Source organism: Embiotoca jacksoni, unplaced genomic scaffold (assembly GCF_022577435.1).
Source record: "Embiotoca jacksoni isolate LCO1_2020_lvr unplaced genomic scaffold, fEmbJac1.0.p SCAF_37, whole genome shotgun sequence".
In the NCBI taxonomy this organism is placed as follows: domain Eukaryota; kingdom Metazoa; phylum Chordata; class Actinopteri; family Embiotocidae; genus Embiotoca; species Embiotoca jacksoni.
This window is the reverse complement of record NW_027185389.1, coordinates 657733-676922: the sequence shown is the minus strand read 5'-3', so window position 1 is coordinate 676922 and position 19190 is coordinate 657733. Positions and strand designations below refer to the sequence as shown.

The window sequence follows — 19190 nt, the reverse complement described above, 5'->3', positions numbered from 1 at the left end:
CTTCCGAAGAATATTTAGGACTCTCTAATTCCAGTACATCCGGGGGCGTTTAATGATTTAGCCCTGATGGTTAGTGAACTGGATCTGGAGAGTAAATTGTATATCATAAAGCAAGAAACAACAACGGCCGTATAAAAAGATGCCCAACCCAGATGTTCGATTATTCACTCAAGACTGAGAAGACGGGAACATTTGTTTTGCTTTTGTTGGAAGCGGCACGTTTTAGAGTTAGTCTGGGTCTGAGAAGAGGATTCTTAAACTATCAAGGTAGGTATCAAAGCAGAAATGCTGATATTTCAAATGTCTTATTACTTTTGTAGCTCAAGATGCTGATAAATTCACGTTTTATTTCAAGAAAGCCTTTTGAAGAAAGACATTTCTTTAATAGAAGCTATATTTTGGAATTAATTAACATAAAGGAAATAAAGGACTTCAGATCTCTTACTTCAATCAATGTATTAACACGATAATTATATTAAAAAAAAGTTAAAATCCCACATTCAAATTGCTTCAAAAGTAAAAAGGAGCAGCAGAATTAATGTCTTTTATGTAAATCAACTTGTTTAAAAAAACATCTTTGATTTAGGCGATTCTTTGATTTGAAGGAGTGAATTACAGACTAAATGACTTGAAAAGTTTTATTTCAAGAAGGCTTTTCGATTCTTTAATAGATGGTTTATCTGATCTATATCTTTAATATATTTAATCAACATTCCAAAATAATAGACTTCGGATCTCTTACTGCAATCAATGCATTAACACGATAATTAAGAAAAGTAAAAATCCCACATTTAAATTGCTGCAAAAGCAAAAAGTAGCTGCAGAATTGCAAAAAAAAGTTTTTGATTTTGGTGATTCTTCGATTTTAAGGAGTAAATTACAGGCTGAATGACATGAAAAGCAGGAGCTTTAACATGTTCAGTAAACCTGTTTTAGAGGCTCACCAAATGTTCTACATGATGTAAAACCTGAAAATGTTGCTAAATAACTCGTAAGTACAGCTGTCAGGTAAATTTAATATAAAAAGTAGATTAATTTGCTCTGAGATGTAGCTGCACATTTCACTAATTTACAGATTACTGCTTATCTGTTTCAGCAATTACGGGAAAGAAAACAATGGCAGTTGTGAGGGCCACGCTTTGCGCCGTCGTCATGGTAACCATGGTAACGTCTAAACCAGTGAGTAGCTTTACTTCTCTGCTACAAATATTTAACCGCTTTAAAGCAATGGAAGTGGACTTGTGACATTCATTTAAAAAAAAATAATATTTTTTTAATTTAAAAAAAAAAAAATATATATAAAACAGGTCTGCCTAAACGAGGGCGAGGATTCCTCCAAGTCGTCGGAGTCCAGTTCATCAGAGGAGACCGGTGCTCGCCTCGGGGCTTCACAGGACCCCCTGCAGTCCGCGTGCACAGAGACGGACACGCCCACAGAGATGGAGGGGAACGACGGTTTGGCCACCGAGCTGCTTCCCTCTGCGGGACCTTCTCCAGCCACGGTCGATACGTCCAACCTGCCGGACGCTGAAGACCCGCAAACCTCCACGGACTCTGCTTTACAACTCGTGCCACACGATGACCCCTCTCAAACTGCTCCGGGCGTTTCTCAGGACACGCCTGACTCTGGCCCCGCGGGCGACTCCCTGAACGCCGTCACCCCTGAACCTGGCCCCGCGAGCGACTCCCTGAACGCCGTCACAGTGCGCCTTCCGCCCGACACGGAGGCCCTGCTGCACCCGGTGCTGACAGGCACCGATATCATCACAGAGACAGACCAACCGCAGGTCACCACCGCATACCAAGGATTCCCCGCGGGTGTCACTCCACCCTTTCCTCCACATATCACCCAACCGACACCTCGGTCTTTCTCCACGGTCACACCCGTGCCAATCAGCATCGGAACCGGCCTGACCGGTATCCCTGTTTGTTTCACTTTCCAGTACTCGACGCCTGAGCCGGCTCCTCCACGAGGAGATAACATGTGACACTAGCAGACACCACATTCACCAGAACACAAGGTGTTGGCTTAATACTGTAACATGAGAGCAAAATATCACGTTTTAATTTCCTTCCTCAGTGGTAATCCTGTTATAACGTGTAAATAACTGCTATAAATACAATGGAGAAAAAAAAAAGAAAAAGTGCTGACTAATGGAATCAACACCTCAAATGTATTGATGAGCAGGTGAAAAATTAAACTGTGATTAAATGGTTTTTATCTTCAATCCAATGAGTTGTTCTGTTGTTCTGAAGGCGACAATGTTTAATACAAATCATGTTGTTTAATGGGAGCTTGTATTACAGCACAGCAAACCCCGACACCTGCCGGCAGCAATGACAACGAGAAAAACAAAAAAGATGACTGTCGATCCTGGAATCAGAAGCCGCGTGTCACAGCGGAAATTACAGTACGGTCTGAATGTTCGTGAGCAGATACTCAATAGGTGGAGGTGTCGAAAATGGGATTACGTCATCCTTACGTTTAGCATAACAAGAACAGGCAAGAAGATCGCTGAAGCCATGCTGTCATCTGATTGGCCAGCTTTAGAAAACGAGCAGGTTAAAGAACATCCAAATCAAGGAGAATTTTTTTTTTTTTTTAATGATTTCTCTGCGTATGATAACTCAAAAGCCCTGTTATATATTTTGTTTCTTACAATTATAAGTGAAGTAGGTTAACAGCTTTAATAGACGCACATTTAAAGACCTGCACGTTAAGATCTTGTGCTTTGAGTTTTGGTGGTGGGGAAACAATAAAAGTTGTATTTTTCATTCAATTTTTCGTTACCTATGGAATCAGGTTTGTGGAGCTCATAAAGAGGGCAAAACACTCTCAGGAATTCAAATATATTCAATGTTATCTGTCGAATCTTTGCAAGAAACAGCAAAAACGGATGCAGATGCAGTAGTCCACACACATGCACCTTTTATTCCTCCGAGGAATGCCCTGCGAATCTTTCCCTTTTGCTTGATCAATATTTATTTAAAAAAAAAAAAAAAAATATGTTCATATGCTGACTTACTACAGTGTTAAGGATGTTGAGTTCTGGCTGAGGCTCGTGTTTATTTGTAGTGTGATCTGTGAGGCTGCACGGGCCGGTAACAGTACAAAACAAACAAGACACGCTGATAGCATTAAAAAAAAAAAAAGACGACGACGCCAGCCCCTGAACTCATCGCACGTGTATCAGACTGTCGCCGTGTGGCGTTTGCATGCTGACGTCATGCCTTCCTGGATCTCCTGTCACAGCGTAAAGACATGCAGGTCCGTTGGGCTTTAAATCTGTCTGTTGGTGTCCAATGTCGGTAGTCATGTGATAAGACCGACAACCTGTCCGAGGTGTCCCCTTCAGCTCTCCCCTGGTGCATCCTGGGAAAGTTCCCGCCTAAGCAGGTACAGAAAATAGCTTTTTTTTGTTTTTTTAAATATGCACCAACTAATATTGGGTCAGTCTACTGTTACACTCACTGTAATGTTTTACCGATGTAGTGTAACAGTCACATGTCGACAGCATAAACGTCACCCACTTTGGTTCAGCTAGTGAGGCGTGGGCTCCTCGTGTTGATCTTGCTGCTCAGGCTCCTCGTCTGTTTCCGTCTCGTTCTCAGTATCCGGCTCCTCTTGCTGCTCCGCCTGTTGTTCCGCCTGCTGCTCCTGCTCAACCTGCTGCTCCTGCTGCTGCTCCTGCCCCTCTGGCTGCTCCTGCAGCTCCGGCTGCTGCTGCGGCGGCTGGATGAGTCCCCCGTCCTGTGCTGTGTTGTAGGAGCCACAGCCGGTGCACTTCATCCCCAACACGTGGAACGGCACCGTGCAGTGGGCTTGGCAGTCGTTACATATGATCTGCAGCGAGGAAAAAAACAAACAACGAATGGTCAGTTAGTCAACGCTACTTTCAATTAATCATCATCAACATCATCATCATCATCAATTCCTGCCCATTGCAATCAGACCGTACAATAACTCACCTCTGGCCAAATCCATCCTACTTCATCATTCACACCGCTGCACTGTTTTTAATTTTTAAATGAATTGAATTCTATTTTATTTGTATATATCATGCATTTTAATTTTTTTTTATATTTATACCTTTACTATCTCTCTCTCTCTATCTATGATAAAATATGACCCTTTCTTGGATTCCTGAAGTCTTACTTTGACGGTGGCTCCCCGGTACTCTGTGGGCATCGGCGAGTGAGCGATCTCCTTGTCGATCTGATCCCAGTTGTCCTCCATGTTCCAGGCAGAGTGCATGCACAGAGGGCAGCGATAAGCTCTGAAACAAATAACATGGAAGGCCTCGCAGTCAGTGATCTCACATGCAGTAACCATGACACAAAATAAAGAATGCATTTACATGCACCCGGTTACTGTAAATCCATGTACACATGCAGCTGGTCAGTGATTCACATTTGTCCCCAACACCAGGCTGTATTTCGGAGCCATGGTACACTTTGTATCACAGTTAAATTAGGTATACGATGGCTTTCTAGTCAGAGTTTGAACAGAATCCTTTTAATGCGTAAAAGGGCAAAGAAATCAGTGTTCTTCAGGAGAAACTATAACCCTGAATACAGAAACCGGGTTTCGAATTTACTTGACATTTAATAAATCGGCTTACTGAAGAAAGCTGATTGTAATCTGATTACAACCGAGACGATATTTGACCCCAAATAAACAAGTCACCAAAAAGGAACATACCCTGTTCTGACCATGTCATCAAAGCAGGTCCTGTGGAAAACGTAAAGAACAGTATTTGTTATTTTCACATCGCAACGGATGTTGGAACGACTGAACACAAAACTCCCACAGATAGAATATGGGGCTTTTAAATTAACAATATCTTTATCTTTTCTTCCCCTTATCTGTTTAAATATAATATTTCTATTCCTTTTTTTTTTTTAAAGATACATAAAAACATAGTATAAAGAATAAACACTGTGCTCAGAAATCTGTCAGGACAACGTTGTGGATCCATCTAGTTTTTCTACAATGAAACGTTGGGATAAATATGCAGCATTCAGCCCCATAACCTTGACCTACCAGTAATTCGGAGACTAATAATGAGTCATACTTGTGTAAGAGATGACCGCATGGAAGAACATGAGCTCCGATTCTGGACGTGTGAATATCCTGCACGGAAAACAGAGACGCCGTGTCAAATTGTAGAGAAAAATGAATTCATGTGAATCAAACGTGCATCTCTTCTAATGCGCCACACGCGTGTCATTACCTCCATGCACACCGGGCAGTTCTGTCGGGAGACATTTTCAACACACTGAAACACAACAAGATGATTGTGAACGAAGGCGGCGCGGAGACTCGTTTGCTCACTAAACAGAACACGTGAACGACGACGAGGAGCGGAGTAAATAATCACCTTGTGGTTTCCTCGCAGATCTTGAGCTAAACACAAATTGCACTTCTCACAATGAAAGTATTTCTCTCTGGGTCCGATCCTGCGGGGGGGGGGGTATTCAAAACACAGCGCACAGATTAAAAAAAAAATAAAAATAAAAAAATTATGGATGTGGTGTAAACTGATTAAGTAACAATTAAACAATTACATTTCATATCAGGACGATAAAATAACCATCACAAAAAAAGACAAATGACAAATTTTACGTGTAACGTCACGCTCTCCAAACATCCATGTCGTTATTACTGAGGTTATACATTTTATTTTCAAAAGTTGTAACAAGTTATTGACGTGTATTTAAAGGGGTAATTTGGTATTTATTTATTGTTTTTAAATAGGGTTGTCTGAGGTACTTATCAATAGTAGGTGTATTTCCTGCAGTAAATTACTGTCGGCTCGTCTTCAGTTCGGAGAAGCAGCCAGGTGTGCCGAACATGGATGCTAAAAGACAAAAATACCGCTGTGGACGGCGTCAGCATCAAAAACTATTTTAAGCTATATTTTGAATTATTTCCGTGCTTCACCTCGATTTCAGGCGAGGAACAGCAGCCAGTAGATCAGTAGCTGCCGTGTTGTCGGGGATAAAATGACTGTTTTTGTGGAGGGAGTCTGGTGGCTTTGAGGGGAGAAATATAAGGATTTCAGTGAAAATGGCTTCCTGAAGGAAATTAGGTGAAAATATATAATATAATTTACACTTAAATGGCAAATGAGGTTAGTTAAGTGGAGTTTGAGCTCTCAAACTGGAGACGTGCCGACCTCATCTACAGACTATTTATTAAGTACCTCACTTCAAAAAAACCCAAAAACATTCAAAAACTATCCCTTTAAGATAAATAATCCACACTATTTCCCTCACCTGCATATTCCACAGGGCTGACAGTGGTACTGCTTCTTATCCTTGTCGAACAGGTGACAAACGTCACAGTAATACTCCCCGAACTGCACGTGACACTGCTCGCAGGTCTGCTGCGCCTGGAAGAGCGACACCTGACATTTATACAGTTCTTTATTTTTTAGGGGGCGGGGGGTTCTTGAACTCACCACAACATGAAAACCAAACGTTGGAAAACCGGTGACACATTTAAGATCACCCAGTGTTTATTTTTTGCCTCTTTCTCGGTTACCTGCTGCACCGCCTGACACTCGGAGCACTGCACCTCTTGGACTTTGAATCGGTCCATCTGGTGGTTCTCCTCTGCGTCATGGCACAGGCGGCACACGTACAGTTTACCACAGCAGGGTGCCTGCACGGGTACAAACATGTGTTGTTGTTTTTTTTACATATGTCAATCATAGTCCTTGTTGTTTTTTTACATATGTCAATCATAGTCCTTGTGTTTTTTTTACATGTCAATCATAGTCCTTGTTTTTTTTTTTACATATGTCAATCATAGTCCTTGTGTTTTTTTTACATATGTCAATCATAGTCCTTGTGTTTTTTTTTACATATGTCAATCATAGTCCTGAGCGGAGGGTAGCCTAGACAACAAATGACTTCCGGCAAAACTTATTTAAAAAAAAAAAGAAGATGTGTAGAAAAGTAAAATCAAAAGTTTCAATGCATTAATATCATAAGCAGGCAGAATATAAAGCCGACACGGTGGGTGACGATCTAATCTAATATTAACACGTCATGTCCCTCACTAGGTTACCGGCTAATAACTACGTAGCTAGAAGTAGTTGCTACCAGAGCAATACAAATAAACAACTCGTTATCGCAGAGTTACAGTTCGGCAAACTCGGACGCCCACATTGAGAGCCAATCACGCATTAAAATTAATTTATATGGAAGATATTTTCCCCAAAGTTAACTCACTTTTAACAAGCAGCTGCGCACGTAATGTTCGCAACCGGCGGCGGAAGCCATGTTTGGTTCTTCTTCGTGGGAGACGACTTCTTCTTGGTCTTATTGTTTTTTTTTTCCAACGGCAGGTCGGCAAACAAAGCGCGACGGAGCATTTACCGCCACCTACCGGACAGAAGCGGTGTGGCTCTAAACGGCGCTTCACTGCCTGGAAATAATTTAACAAAAAACAAATAAGTTAAATAAAAAGAATAAAACCCTTCCTTCGTTTTCTTTGAGCTTCTCGTTTTCTTAACGCTGACATCTGGATTCAGTTTCAAAAAAAAGTTTAAAACCAGTAAAATACCCAGTGGTGTCTTTGCGATTAATATTAATATTAAATGTAATTCTCCGGACATCTCCATCGGTGAAAGGAAACCTTTTACTCGTTCTTTACATGGAACTATATGTTCCTCAAAACTGGTTATTTTAAGTCTCTTGATGTGTTTTAAGGAACTTATTTTTTTTTTTTTGTCAGTCATTTCCTTGTTGGTGTGATTAGTTTGTCTAGTTTGTGTCTTTCCAAGTCTCTTTGGTGGTGGAGGGAGGGAGGGAGTGGAGGGGGGGTTGAGTGTTTTAAATATCCGTGGCTGGTTTGAGTCATTTCGCATTACTTCAAACTTCAAGGTCCTGGACCGAGAGGCCCTCCGGTATAGTTGGACTCTGCTCGGTAATCAATGAATGATCGATCTGGATCTACTTTAATACAACTTCCGCTCCCCTCCTCTCCTGACCACCGGCGCCGCTGGTGTAGTGGTATCATGCAAGATTCCCATTCTTGCGACCCGGGTTCGATTCCCGGGCGGCGCACGTGTTTTTTTTTTTTTTTTTTTTTTGCTCTCAATAAAATAAAAAAAATAAAATAAAAAAAAATAAAAAAAAGTAAAGCCCATTTCTCAAATATCACCGACATAAAAAAAAAATAAAAACTGGACTTTAATCTCGTTGCGTTTTTACAACGCAGTTCTCAGTTTTGTCCAGCTGTTATTCTCTCTTAACATACGTGTGCCCATTAATTATCTAACGTTAAAAATATATATATATATATATAATCCCGCCCATCTCTTTTTTTTTTTATTTAAATTTTTTTTTTTAAAGCTAATTATATACGCGTGCAGCTCCATCCAGCGGTACAGATGTGCGGAAAGCACATCTTTGTGCGTGGGAGCAAAGGAGCGCTTTATTTTTTTTTATTTTTTTATTTTTTTTTTTTTTTTATTGGCTCGGTTTCAGCGCGCAGGTCGACGCTGCTGACGCCGCTCCTCCGCCATCTTCAACTTCCTATTGTTTGCATCAGACCGAGGCTGTCTGCGGTGCGAGAGAAGAAGAAGAAGGAGAAGGAGACGCGGACTCGGGCCCACGGATTTATCGGTGAATAGTAGATAGAGTCTTCCGACGCCCGCGTGTATGTCACTGGATTAAAGAGCCTCCTCCAGGACGCGACCGCTTCAAACAAAACAACGAACCCTTTTTTTTTTGGATGATGGAGGACGATCAACCCAGAACCTTGTGAGTATCCGCGCCGGTGGTGTTGGTGGTGGTGGGGGCCCGTCTACGTCCTGGAAACGGGGGGGAAAGGCTCCGTCTAACTGGCGGCGCGTCGTCCCCCCCTTACGGGGAAAAAAAAAAAAAAAAAAAAATTCCACGTTGTTGTCTCAATTTAAAATAAAATAATAAATTAAATTATTTCAATTCACGTTATATATACATATATATTTTCGTGGCGACACTTTCCGAGTGAGGGTGTTGTGTGTTTTTTTTCTCCCGGAACGCGGTGGGAACGCGAACAGAACCGCCGCCGTGAAGAGTCGTGTTCGACCCGGTTCCGATAAACGCACCGAACCGCGGTTCCGCCTGAAAATGAAACCGAGCGAGCGGGCGAGCTAAGCGGCTAGCCCGCCGCTAGCTCCCGTTAGCTTCCTAACGACCGAACGCCATTCTTAAAGCGAGTCGCTTCTCCTCCTCACGTGTGAAGGCTTCCCGTGGACTCGTAGCTACGCTCGCGGGTGTTATCGTGTTTTTATTTTATTTATTTGTATTATTAGAGATTAATATCGAGACCGTAAGAAAAGGATGCGGGTTTTTTTTTTTTTCTTCCCTTCCCGAAAGCACCGTTAGCTGCTAGCACACTTTAGCCCCTTTTAGAGGCCCCGTGCGAGCCGGCTAGCGGCGTCTGTTAAGCTAGCTGGCGGAGAAGCCACGTCAACGCTCGGGGAGAGGAGAGAGAGGGAGAGAGAGGGGGACGGGACGGGGGACGGGGGACGGGACGGGACGGCGAGGCGGCGACCATACTGGGGTTGTTTACGTAAAACAGAAACCCCCTCCCCCCACCCACCATCCCCCCCCCCCTCCTGTTATCATTTCCGTCCCCTTTTTTATTGCAAATTTTTTCTCCCCCCCCCCCCCCCTTCCCTCCCCTCTCTCCCTTCCTCCTCCACCACCTCCACCCTTCCTCCACCCGTTGGATGTAAGGAATTGTTGTGGGTTGCAGCTAGCCCTGTTAACTAGCCTTTGTTTGCATGCTACTTCCTGTTCCACAAAGACTCAAGTCCTCCGTGTCTCTCCCTGTTTTGTTTTTTTTTGCCAGGTATGTGGGGAATCTGTCCAGGGATGTCACCGAGCCCCTCATCCTGCAGGTCTTCACACAGATCGGACCCTGCAAGAGCTGTAAAATGATAGTTGACGTGAGTGTTTATTCCCCCTCTTTTACGTGTACGGTTTTGGTTGCTGACATTTCACCTGCTGGGAGGTGTTATATCGGTCCACATATGTGTGTGATGCGATCTTCTTCTTCCGCTCTTTATCGTATCAGGTCTGACACCAAAACTACAGTAGGTGGCTCTGGTCATCTGCAGTGATTTTTGTTTTTTTTCTTTCTAAATGTTGACTTAATATCAGTTTTGTTTTCCCGTTGACAGACGGCTGGAAATGATCCGTACTGCTTTGTGGAGTTCTATGACCACAGGCATGCTGCTGCCTCACTGGCAGCCATGAATGGAAGGAAAATAATGGGTAAGGTAAGCTATCGTATCTACAGGGTGAGTGGGGACGGGTGGGCTGTTGGAGCGGGAAATTTAGGTTGTGTGCTCATCTGAAAAAAAAAAAACAACAACAAACAAACAGAGAAAACAAACTAGTGGAGTGCAGGTAGTTCGCATATTTCATGAATTCAATAAGGAGATTGTAAATAACGAGGAAAAAGCTGCTCGAGCAGATTTCGCATCATTACCGAAAGGCTGAAAATTGTCTCTCCGTTGGTAAAACTTTGTTTCATTACGGCTTCTTAATCTGTAAAATAGTCGTGCTCTTAAAAGCGAACTGACCTATTTGATGTGGCTTGAATATTTCAAGCCAAGTGAGGCTTGAGAAGAGAAATTAATAACGGAAATATAACTCTGGAGCCGAACTTGTTACGTTTAGGAGGACCTTCGTTCAACCAGGTTATCTCGAAACAACAGAGCAAACCATTAAAGTTTTAATCTCCACCATTTAAAAAACCCCAGAGTCTTATGAAAGAATATTAAAAGTGGTGCTGGATGGTGTAATTATGAGTTCAGTGCTTGGACATAATCCTGAAAATGTGGCGCTGAGCTGTATGCCTTAAATTATATATATTTTTTTGATATAATACATTTTTGTTCTTGGCCTACGTCTTAGATTTCAGTGTTTCGACATTGCACAAATGCTCCTCCTTCGTGTCATACCAAGGTTAAACTCTTGGCTTTTTGTCACATCTTTAAAAAAACAACAACAACAAAAAAAAAACCTGCTTCTCTTCAAGCTAAGAGAGCTGAAGATTGGATAAGAGATAAAACAAATTAAAAAAAAAAAAAAAAAAAATCGCACGCCCTCACTTAACATGCGCAGGAGGAAGCGAGCGAGACACCCATATCGCAATAAACTTATAAAATCTCTTAAAAGTATTCACCCGTATCGTGGTGATTTTACTAAACGATGTAAACGTATCCCACCTGGCCTGTCCTTCTCTCTGCCCCTCTCCGCAGGAGGTCAAAGTCAACTGGGCCACGACGCCAACCAGCCAGAAAAAAGACACAAGTAGTAAGTACACGTCCTCCGATGATGGCGTACAGAAATGTGGATTTTTACTCCAGTCTGGAAATGATATTATTTTTTTTATTTTTTTTGAAAAGAAGCTTGAAACAAAGCGTGTATTTAACATATAATTTATGTTTTCTTTACCCTATAGATCACTTTCATGTCTTCGTCGGAGACCTCAGCCCAGAAATAACCACAGAAGACGTCAAAGCGGCCTTCGGTCCGTTCGGCAGGATATCGTGAGTGTCTCGCTTAATGTTAACTGACGCTGGAGATTATTAAATCAGGGATCGGCCGCGCTCCGACACCAGGAAGCAACGTGATCCCGTTTCCTGCCACGTCACGGTGAAACATATTAAGAAATAGAAGAGCGGAAACCGTGGGAGCAAAGAGTGAATTCATCATTCATAGAGGGCTCAACTCTTGAGCGTCGAGATTTTTTTTTGATTTCACTTGAAGTTGAATCGGTTAATGTCGACGAAATACAGTCAGCCGTTTTGATCGTCATTTAATCGCTTTTATTTTTTTCAATTCTCAAGCTTCTTAAATGTGATTATTTGCAAATTTTCTAACTTAATACTTTAAAGTTTTGACCCGTAGAGTCTGACGTGCCGCCGCTGTGTGTTTTTGTCCACAGAGATGCTCGAGTTGTGAAGGACATGGCTACAGGGAAATCTAAAGGCTATGGCTTCGTGTCTTTCTTCAACAAATGGGTAAGTCGGCATCATCGTCTTCCCACTGCTGTCAATGAAGGGGCTCTTAAAAGCATCATTTTATCTATGAAATAAGTTGCAAAAAAACAGAACCAAATCTTGTTTCTGTCCTGTTATGCCATTTATAAAAAGAAAAGAAAAAAAAAGCAAATTTTTTTTGACAAAGGTTGTGTCTCGGTTTGACTCTTTCTTCGCTCCAGGACGCGGAGAACGCCATTCAGCACATGGGGGGTCAGTGGTTAGGAGGCAGACAGATCCGGACCAACTGGGCCACAAGAAAGCCCCCCGCCCCGAAGACCACCTATGAAAGTACGTCGTCGCAAACGTGCCGATTTTCTTTTCTTTCTTTCTTTCTTTCTTTATTTTTTTCCCGCCCAGGATGTCGGATCGACGCGTTAACGCTTGCTCCGTGTCTCGTCTTCTCCCGCCAGATAACTCCAAGCACCTATCCTTCGATGAAGTGATGAACCAGTCCAGCCCCAGTAACTGCACAGTGTACTGCGGTGGAGTCAGCACAGGACTGACAGGTGACCAATACTACGAGTAGCACTGCTAAAAAAACAACAACAACAACAAAAAAATGGTGACGTGATTACAGCAAAGATTTCAAAGAGGTGGAATGAAGCGGAAAAGCTGAAGTGAGCGCTGCTGTAAATATCTTTTTTTTTTAAATTTTTTTTTATTATTCAATAGAGATGACTCGTGATTTAAAATTAAAAAAAAAAAATAGTTTGTGCAATTATCCGACACCGAGTAGTAATGCATTATTATTAAAGCTATTAAAAACAAGCCAACCACCTTTTTAAAGAACGCAAGAAAAAGAAGAGGAACACGTTGCCGCCGGGCTGTGATGTTAAGATGCTTCGGCACAAACGGGAAACACAATCTGAAGACTACAACCGTCAAAAAGTTTGGTGTGGAACTTCTTCAGAAAAATAACCAGAAGTGAAGTGCAGTGAAAAATCTCTGCCATGTAAATCTAGCATATCATAACTTCTACCACAGCTAAGCGAGGTCCATCCACAACATCAACAATCAACGGCTTTGTAGAGTATTTTTTTTTGCTTAAAATACCCATCTGTGTTGTGTCACCAAATTTATCCAACTAACAGTTTATAACTTTACGCCATAGAAGGATTAGTTAGTTCACAGACAAAATGAATCGGTTTACTATTTTCGTGACTGACGTCATTGTTAGTCTTTAAAAAAAAAAAAAAAAAAGCAGAAGTGTCGATAATTTTCCAATTATAACTTCTTGAAAGTAGTTCGGCGTTCCCTGTAAAGTCGTACCGGGTCTGTGATCTTTAACACGGAACCACGAAAGAGACCCGGCGTTGCCGGCGGGACACGTTTCTCGCGACACATGGACCCACGTGGAAACGACGTCTAATCTCTTCCTTTCTGCTGCGCTTTCAGAGCAACTGATGAGACAGACCTTCTCGCCCTTCGGACAAATCATGGAGGTCAGAGTTTTCCCAGACAAAGGCTATTCGTTTGTGAGGTATGTGGGAGATTCTCTCTTTTATTTTTAATTTTGTTGTTGTTTGTGTTTCCCATTTCTTCTTCTTCAGCGAGGTCGACGTCTGATTGTGATACAGGAGAAGAAAACCTGAAGCTCTCCTCTCTCGTTTTTTTGTTTTTGTTTTTTTGTAGAAGTCTTGTTTCGTCCCGAGTATTAATTCCTGCACCCCCCCCCCCCCCCTCCCCGTTCTGATTAATATTCATCCTCTCTCTCAGTTTGCTAACAGACCAGATCGCCAGCAGCGGCGCGGTCACCACTGCTGAGTAAATATCTATGAAATGAGGTTCAGCATTTCCAATCTCTCTTCCCCCTCCCCTCCCCCTCCCTCCCCCCCTTGTGTTTTTGTGCAGGTTTAACTCCCATGAGTCAGCAGCCCATGCCATTGTGTCGGTGAACGGCTCTTCAATAGAGGGCCACATAGTCAAATGCTACTGGGGCAAAGAGACCCCAGACATGATGAACTCGATGCAGCAGATGTCCTTGCCCCAGGTGAGGAACGCCAAAGACGACGCAAACACAAGATGCCGAGTTTCGTCACGCGTAAAAAAAATGAAAACGTCACGATTTAAAAGGACTCCCAACAATCATTTCATGTATTTCCCGTTGTTGTTGTTTTTTTTTCTTAGCTTTACATAAAGTAGGAATAAAAAAAACAAAAAAAAAAAACCAAAAGGTGATGTTTTGAGTCCATTTTGCTGAGGCTGCAAAAGCCCGGCTCCTCTCGGCGATGTTCTCCGGGAAAGTTGGTCAAGTGTTGAGATCGGATGTTATGATTTGTTTACTTTTGGTTAAAAACGAGACCGCAGCAGGAAGTTTTTAAGTCTTTCAGAGACTTATCGTCAGCTCGGTCTTAAAGCCGTGCTCACGATAAATCTGTCGCGAGGAACGCCGCTGAGGTGAGAGGGGTGACGTAGAGGCCTCCTTAAAGCGCGATCGCTCGTGCTTTTATTTTGAAGGACTCGTGTCTGTCGTGAAGGACAGAAGTGTTGATTTCTGCTTCTGCTCAACAGACGGTCGGACAACAGCAGTTAGCTTTTAGCAGCCAGCAGAAAGTAAAACCGCCACTGGTCAGTGCAACGTTAAAAGATTACAACTTATTCACTGTTGGTGGGAAACTGCCGTTTTTTTTTTTTTTATTTGTTTTTTTTTGTTGTTGTTGTTTTTTTTTTTTTTTTAAAAGATGCAAAACATCCAGTTTACTTTTGTCCACGCAATGCTAACAGGCTAACCGGCTGGCTAACTATGCGAAGCGTACTGAAAGCGCGACTCTCTGTGCCGCCCTCTGCAGCAGAACAAGATCGGCTTCGCTGCGGCCCAGCCCTACGGCCAGTGGGGCCAGTGGTACGGCAACGGGCCCCAGATCAACCAGTACGTCCCGAACGGGTGGCAGGTCCCCACCTACGGCGTCTATGGGCAGGCCTGGAACCAGCAGGGCTTCAAGTAAGTAGCAACGGTGTGCGCAAAGGGCTCCCGTTCACCGCCTCCTCCTACTCCAGCACCACCAGAGTACACCCCCCCCACCCCCCACCCCCACCCCCACGCCCTACCTCCCTCCCCCCACCTCCCTCCGCCACCCATTCAAGACCAGGGGCGGAGGGGGGGAGTCAGTGAGAGCCAGCTCTGGCCACAGGAGGGAGCCAAGGCTCCTCCCTCCTCGCCTCCTCCCTCCTCGCCTCCTCCCTCCTCGCCTCGCTCACCTCAAGAAGATTGAGAAATAAGCACGTACGCAGAGAGAGAGAACAATCTGAACTGAAATGTTTGTCGTTAAACCTGTTTCGGTGTGTCGTTGCTGCTCAGCACGTCCTCATACCTGAAGGCTTCTGTTCCCCGGAAAGAAAGAAAAAAAAAAATGTTTTTATCACTTGAATTTCGCGCCCACGGTCGCTCAAAGCAACGAATGTTTAAAAAAAAATAAGAATAATACATTTAAAAAAAGAAAAACATCCTCCGACCAGCTAAAAGTTAAAAAGATTTTTGAATTTCAGTAAGTTTAAAGATAATTGACTAAATGGAGCACAAAAATATCTAAAAGTTTTCACTTCCTGTCGACACCCGGGGGCAGTTTGTGATGAAGAATGCATTTTTCCCTTTGTGTCAGTTTGCCCACTGTGTGTGTGTGTGTGCGTGTGTGTGCGTGTGTGTGTGTGTGTGTGTGTGTACCGACTGTCCCTCATTAAGGCTGTTCAGTTAATTTTTATTTTTTTATTTTTTTGTCCTCATTAATGTCATTTTTTTGGTTGTTGTTGTTGATTTCATTGATTGATTTTCTACTGATCTGATTATGTTGAATATCATCTGTAGGTTATCACATTTTTTTTTTGGGATTATTATTTTTTTTTTTATTATTTAGACAGCCACTGTGTGCAGTGATGTTTTGTGCACCCGAGGATATAAATAAAAGGAGAGGCTTCACGTTGCTGACAGTCTTTTTAACATTTTTATTTTTATTTTTTTAAATTTTTTTGGTGACCGGCTGCAGCAGCTCTGCACAAAAAAACCCCGGCGTGACGGAGACGAAGCGCGTTCGACTGTCGAATGCTCAGTAAATGCACAATTCCTACGAGGACGGCGGCTTCGGGCCTCTTCTCGACTTGAAATTTTGAAGAGAAAACTTTTATCCTGTTATAAGCTGTCTCATCTCAACACTGAATTTGAATTTAAACAAAAAAAAAAAAAAAAACACTTTCAAATCCATCGTGTGAATTCGGTGAGAGTTTTAATTTTTGTTCGACTTCGCGGCCAAACGCAGACGAGCGGCGGGAGCAAGCGAGGCGTCGTGTGCAGCGTGGCTTATGTGTCTGTAGGCGGGTTCGTTTTTGTGTCGTGGTTATCAGCAGTCGGGAGGTGGTCGGGGATGGAGAGGGGGGGGGGAGGGGGTTGTTTAGAAAGGTATATTTAGCTTGCTGCGCTTTAGCCTGTTTGCTCTTTGTCTGCTTGTCCACCTAATGTATAATCAAATGACACTTCCCTTCGATGCCTCCATACAACCCCTCCACTTTCTGATTTTAATTTTTTTCCCCTGATTTTGTTTTGTTGTTGCTAGCTTTATTTTTATTTTATTTTTAATTTTTACCCAGCCTTCCTCATCCTCACATCCTCTGATAACTCTTGTTTGCCTTCTCGTTCTCATTCTAGCCTGTCGAGATTCTAGTAGCTCTAATACGAACCGTCCCTTTTGCCTCCCTTTTCGCCTTGTCTCTTCTAACCTGCTGGCATTTTGTCTCTTTTCTCTCTCTCTCTCTCTCTCTCTCTCCCTCCCTCTCTCTCTCTCTCTCTCTCTCTCTCTCTCTCTCTTTACCTCCGTTTTTTTTGCAGTCACTTACCGGCCAGTGCTGGGTGGACTGGCATGAGCGCCATCAGTAACGGTGGGGTTATGGAGCCTACACAGGGATTGAATGGCAGTATGCTAGCCAACCAGCCCGGTATGGGAGCCGCAGGATACCCCACACACTGATAGGTGGGCAGGGTGGGAGATTTTTTTTTTCTTGTCAACCCCGCAGCCTCTTACTGGCTGCCCGGTGCCCCGCGGGGCTGTGTAACACCGCCTCCATTTTGTGGCAGGACTAAGACTTTTACTGGGATGTGGAACCTAACGGGGGAAGGTTGACGTCTGCGAGATGTAAAATGGGATTTCATTGGGGGTGGGGGGTGGGTGGGGTGGGCGGGAGAGGGAGGGAGGGGGGGTGGTGGTGGTTTGAGGTATAACGGGAGCGAGGGAGCGGCGATTTTGACCCACGCAGGTATTTACACCTATTGTGTGGTAGGCGAGACTGGCCACCAACCAGGGCTCTTACCATTTTTAAGTTGACTGTAAATGAGTATAAAACTGTAAAGGAGAAACTTTTTGGATTGTTTTTTTTTTTTTTTTTTTTTTTTTTTTTCCTGGGTTAAAAAAAAAAAAAAAAAAAAAAAAAAATTGCTTCCATTTTCACATCTTTCCCTCTCAGACAGCCATCGAGAGGTGTCTTTTTCTTTAATTTTTTTTAATTTTTTTTTTTTTTTTTTTTTTTTAAAGAAACTGTTAAAAGTCTTGAGTCTAAGTTATGAACCTTAGTTGTTATTTGAGGAATGGAAATCTGTTTAATTTGTTCTACTTTTCTCTTGGATTAAAAATCGATTGCAGGGATTGTTGCCACTGCTGTTTCTCTGTAAGGGCAGATAAATATTGCACAGTTTTTTCCTCTCTTCTACTCGCTAGACAAAATTTGACTGCCAAGAGTCGTTTCCTTTTTTTTTTTTTAATTTTTTTTTTTATTTAATTTTATTTTTTTGCATTCCATTTCTCCTTCATATCTTTCAGACAGCCTCAAATCTTTTTCGCCACGTGTAAATAACCATCCATTCATTTGAAACGATGTAAGTAAAAAAACAAAACAAAAAAAACAACAAAAAAAAAACCGCTACTGTTAACTGTGGGTGCTTGCTTTCATTTCTTGTTTTGATAACTCGACAGTTAACTCCCGACATTGTACGTAGCAGAGTGGCACTATCCAACGTGACGCTGGCACCAGTGCGAACACGTGATTCTTCCATGCAGGGATAAGACGGCATTGCCGTGCAGTGCATATTGAGAAAAAAACAAAACAAAACAAAAAAAAAAACACACAAATCAAATGTAAAAGGGTGAACATGTTTGACACTTCTGATGTTTTTTAAATATCTATTGAAACGCCAGTATTTTATATCAAAAATCTGAGTGGATTCAACCTTTACACTTGCTCTTTTTGCCAGAGAAATGAGGAGGCCTACATTGTTAACTGTTGCCTTACAGAGCTGGTTTCTTTTAGCTGACAAGATCCTCTTTTTAATTAGGCAGTGCCTACGGACATTTTCAGACCCCTTTGTTTAGAAAGGTGTTAGCCCTGAGAACTGATGACTCTGCTACTGTAATCAATGTTTTCTTGCTTTGTCCAATTAAAATGCTAATGCACATAAACCACACCATGTGTTTGTTTGCCTTTTCCTCGTGGAGGTGTTGTTGTTGTTGTTGTTGTTATTGATATTATTAAGGAACATACCTCTACTTGCAATAAATAAATCATTTCAGTTTTTGGGGAAATATTTTAGAAGCCAGCACACGCTGTTCCTATAAAACATGTCAAGCTCTCCTGGCTGAAGTACTTCTGGGAACACAGAGCAGCAGAGATTAAAACTGAAGGACATAAACAAAACCCAACAAAAATGAGAGCTTCAGGATGGGTTTAAAACACCCAACAGACATTTTAACATTTTTTTTGTGATGGAGGGCCACGTGCCTAAATGTTTACGTTGTGTAAAAGTCCCATTAAATTGTAAAATATTTTACAGAAAATTGCCGATCTAAAATACAATTTCAGGATATCAAAGACGCTCGTCTTTAATCTGCATAATAGTCATTTGAATATTTTGCAGAAATTATTGTTAAAAACGGTCGCTGGGACACACGAGCATCACACGTATAGGCCAATTACACCTAATAGAGAAACTGCGCTGTACACGCACATAAAACTACTTTTTTATAAAGAGATTATTGACAAAGTTAAATATGACAAATGAAACCACAGCTCGTATCGGACGTAACACGGCGTGATGTGACTGTAAAATGAAGTCACTGCTTTGTACTGTAACTGTGAGCTGGAAACGGAGCACCTGAA

General features: G+C 42.4%; 3 protein-coding genes and 1 non-coding gene across 5 annotated transcripts; 3 read left to right on the top strand and 1 right to left on the bottom strand.

The window, feature by feature from the left end:
- The first annotated feature begins 192 nt into the window (after positions 1-192).
- Positions 193-2227, top strand: LOC138208368 (uncharacterized). The gene is made up of 3 exons (XM_069166204.1): positions 193-267; positions 1097-1179; positions 1308-2227. Exons 2-3 carry the CDS (start codon positions 1117-1119, stop codon positions 1986-1988), a joined length of 744 nt encoding a protein of 247 aa, XP_069022305.1. The 5' UTR covers positions 193-267; positions 1097-1116; the 3' UTR covers positions 1989-2227.
- A 10-nt stretch (positions 2228-2237) lies between these two features.
- rchy1 (ring finger and CHY zinc finger domain containing 1) lies at positions 2238-7336 on the bottom strand. Its single transcript, XM_069166203.1, has 10 exons — positions 7240-7336; positions 6548-6667; positions 6280-6395; positions 5382-5460; positions 5235-5279; positions 5076-5134; positions 4703-4732; positions 4157-4277; positions 3532-3844; positions 2238-3389 (listed from the first exon to the last, which is right to left on the bottom strand). The coding sequence occupies exons 1-9, from the start codon at positions 7288-7290 to the stop codon at positions 3542-3544; spliced, it is 924 nt and encodes a 307-aa protein (XP_069022304.1). The 5' UTR covers positions 7291-7336; the 3' UTR covers positions 2238-3389; positions 3532-3541.
- Positions 7337-8005: 669 nt separating this feature from the next.
- On the top strand, positions 8006-8076 carry trnag-ccc (transfer RNA glycine (anticodon CCC)). The gene has a single exon. It is a non-coding gene; the product is annotated as a tRNA-Gly (tRNA).
- Positions 8077-8543: 467 nt separating this feature from the next.
- On the top strand, positions 8544-17199 carry LOC138208281 (cytotoxic granule associated RNA binding protein TIA1-like). Of its 2 annotated transcripts, XM_069166047.1 has the most exons (13): positions 8544-8775; positions 9854-9950; positions 10185-10283; positions 11271-11325; positions 11474-11561; positions 11960-12035; positions 12236-12344; positions 12467-12562; positions 13452-13536; positions 13908-14046; positions 14568-14624; positions 14846-14997; positions 16873-17199. In XM_069166047.1, exons 1-13 carry the CDS (start codon positions 8747-8749, stop codon positions 17009-17011), a joined length of 1221 nt encoding a protein of 406 aa, XP_069022148.1. In that variant the 5' UTR covers positions 8544-8746; the 3' UTR covers positions 17012-17199. The 2 variants fall into 2 exon arrangements, with proteins under 2 accessions (XP_069022148.1, XP_069022149.1); XM_069166048.1 differs by lacking the exon at positions 14568-14624.
- The last annotated feature ends 1991 nt before the right edge of the window (positions 17200-19190 follow it).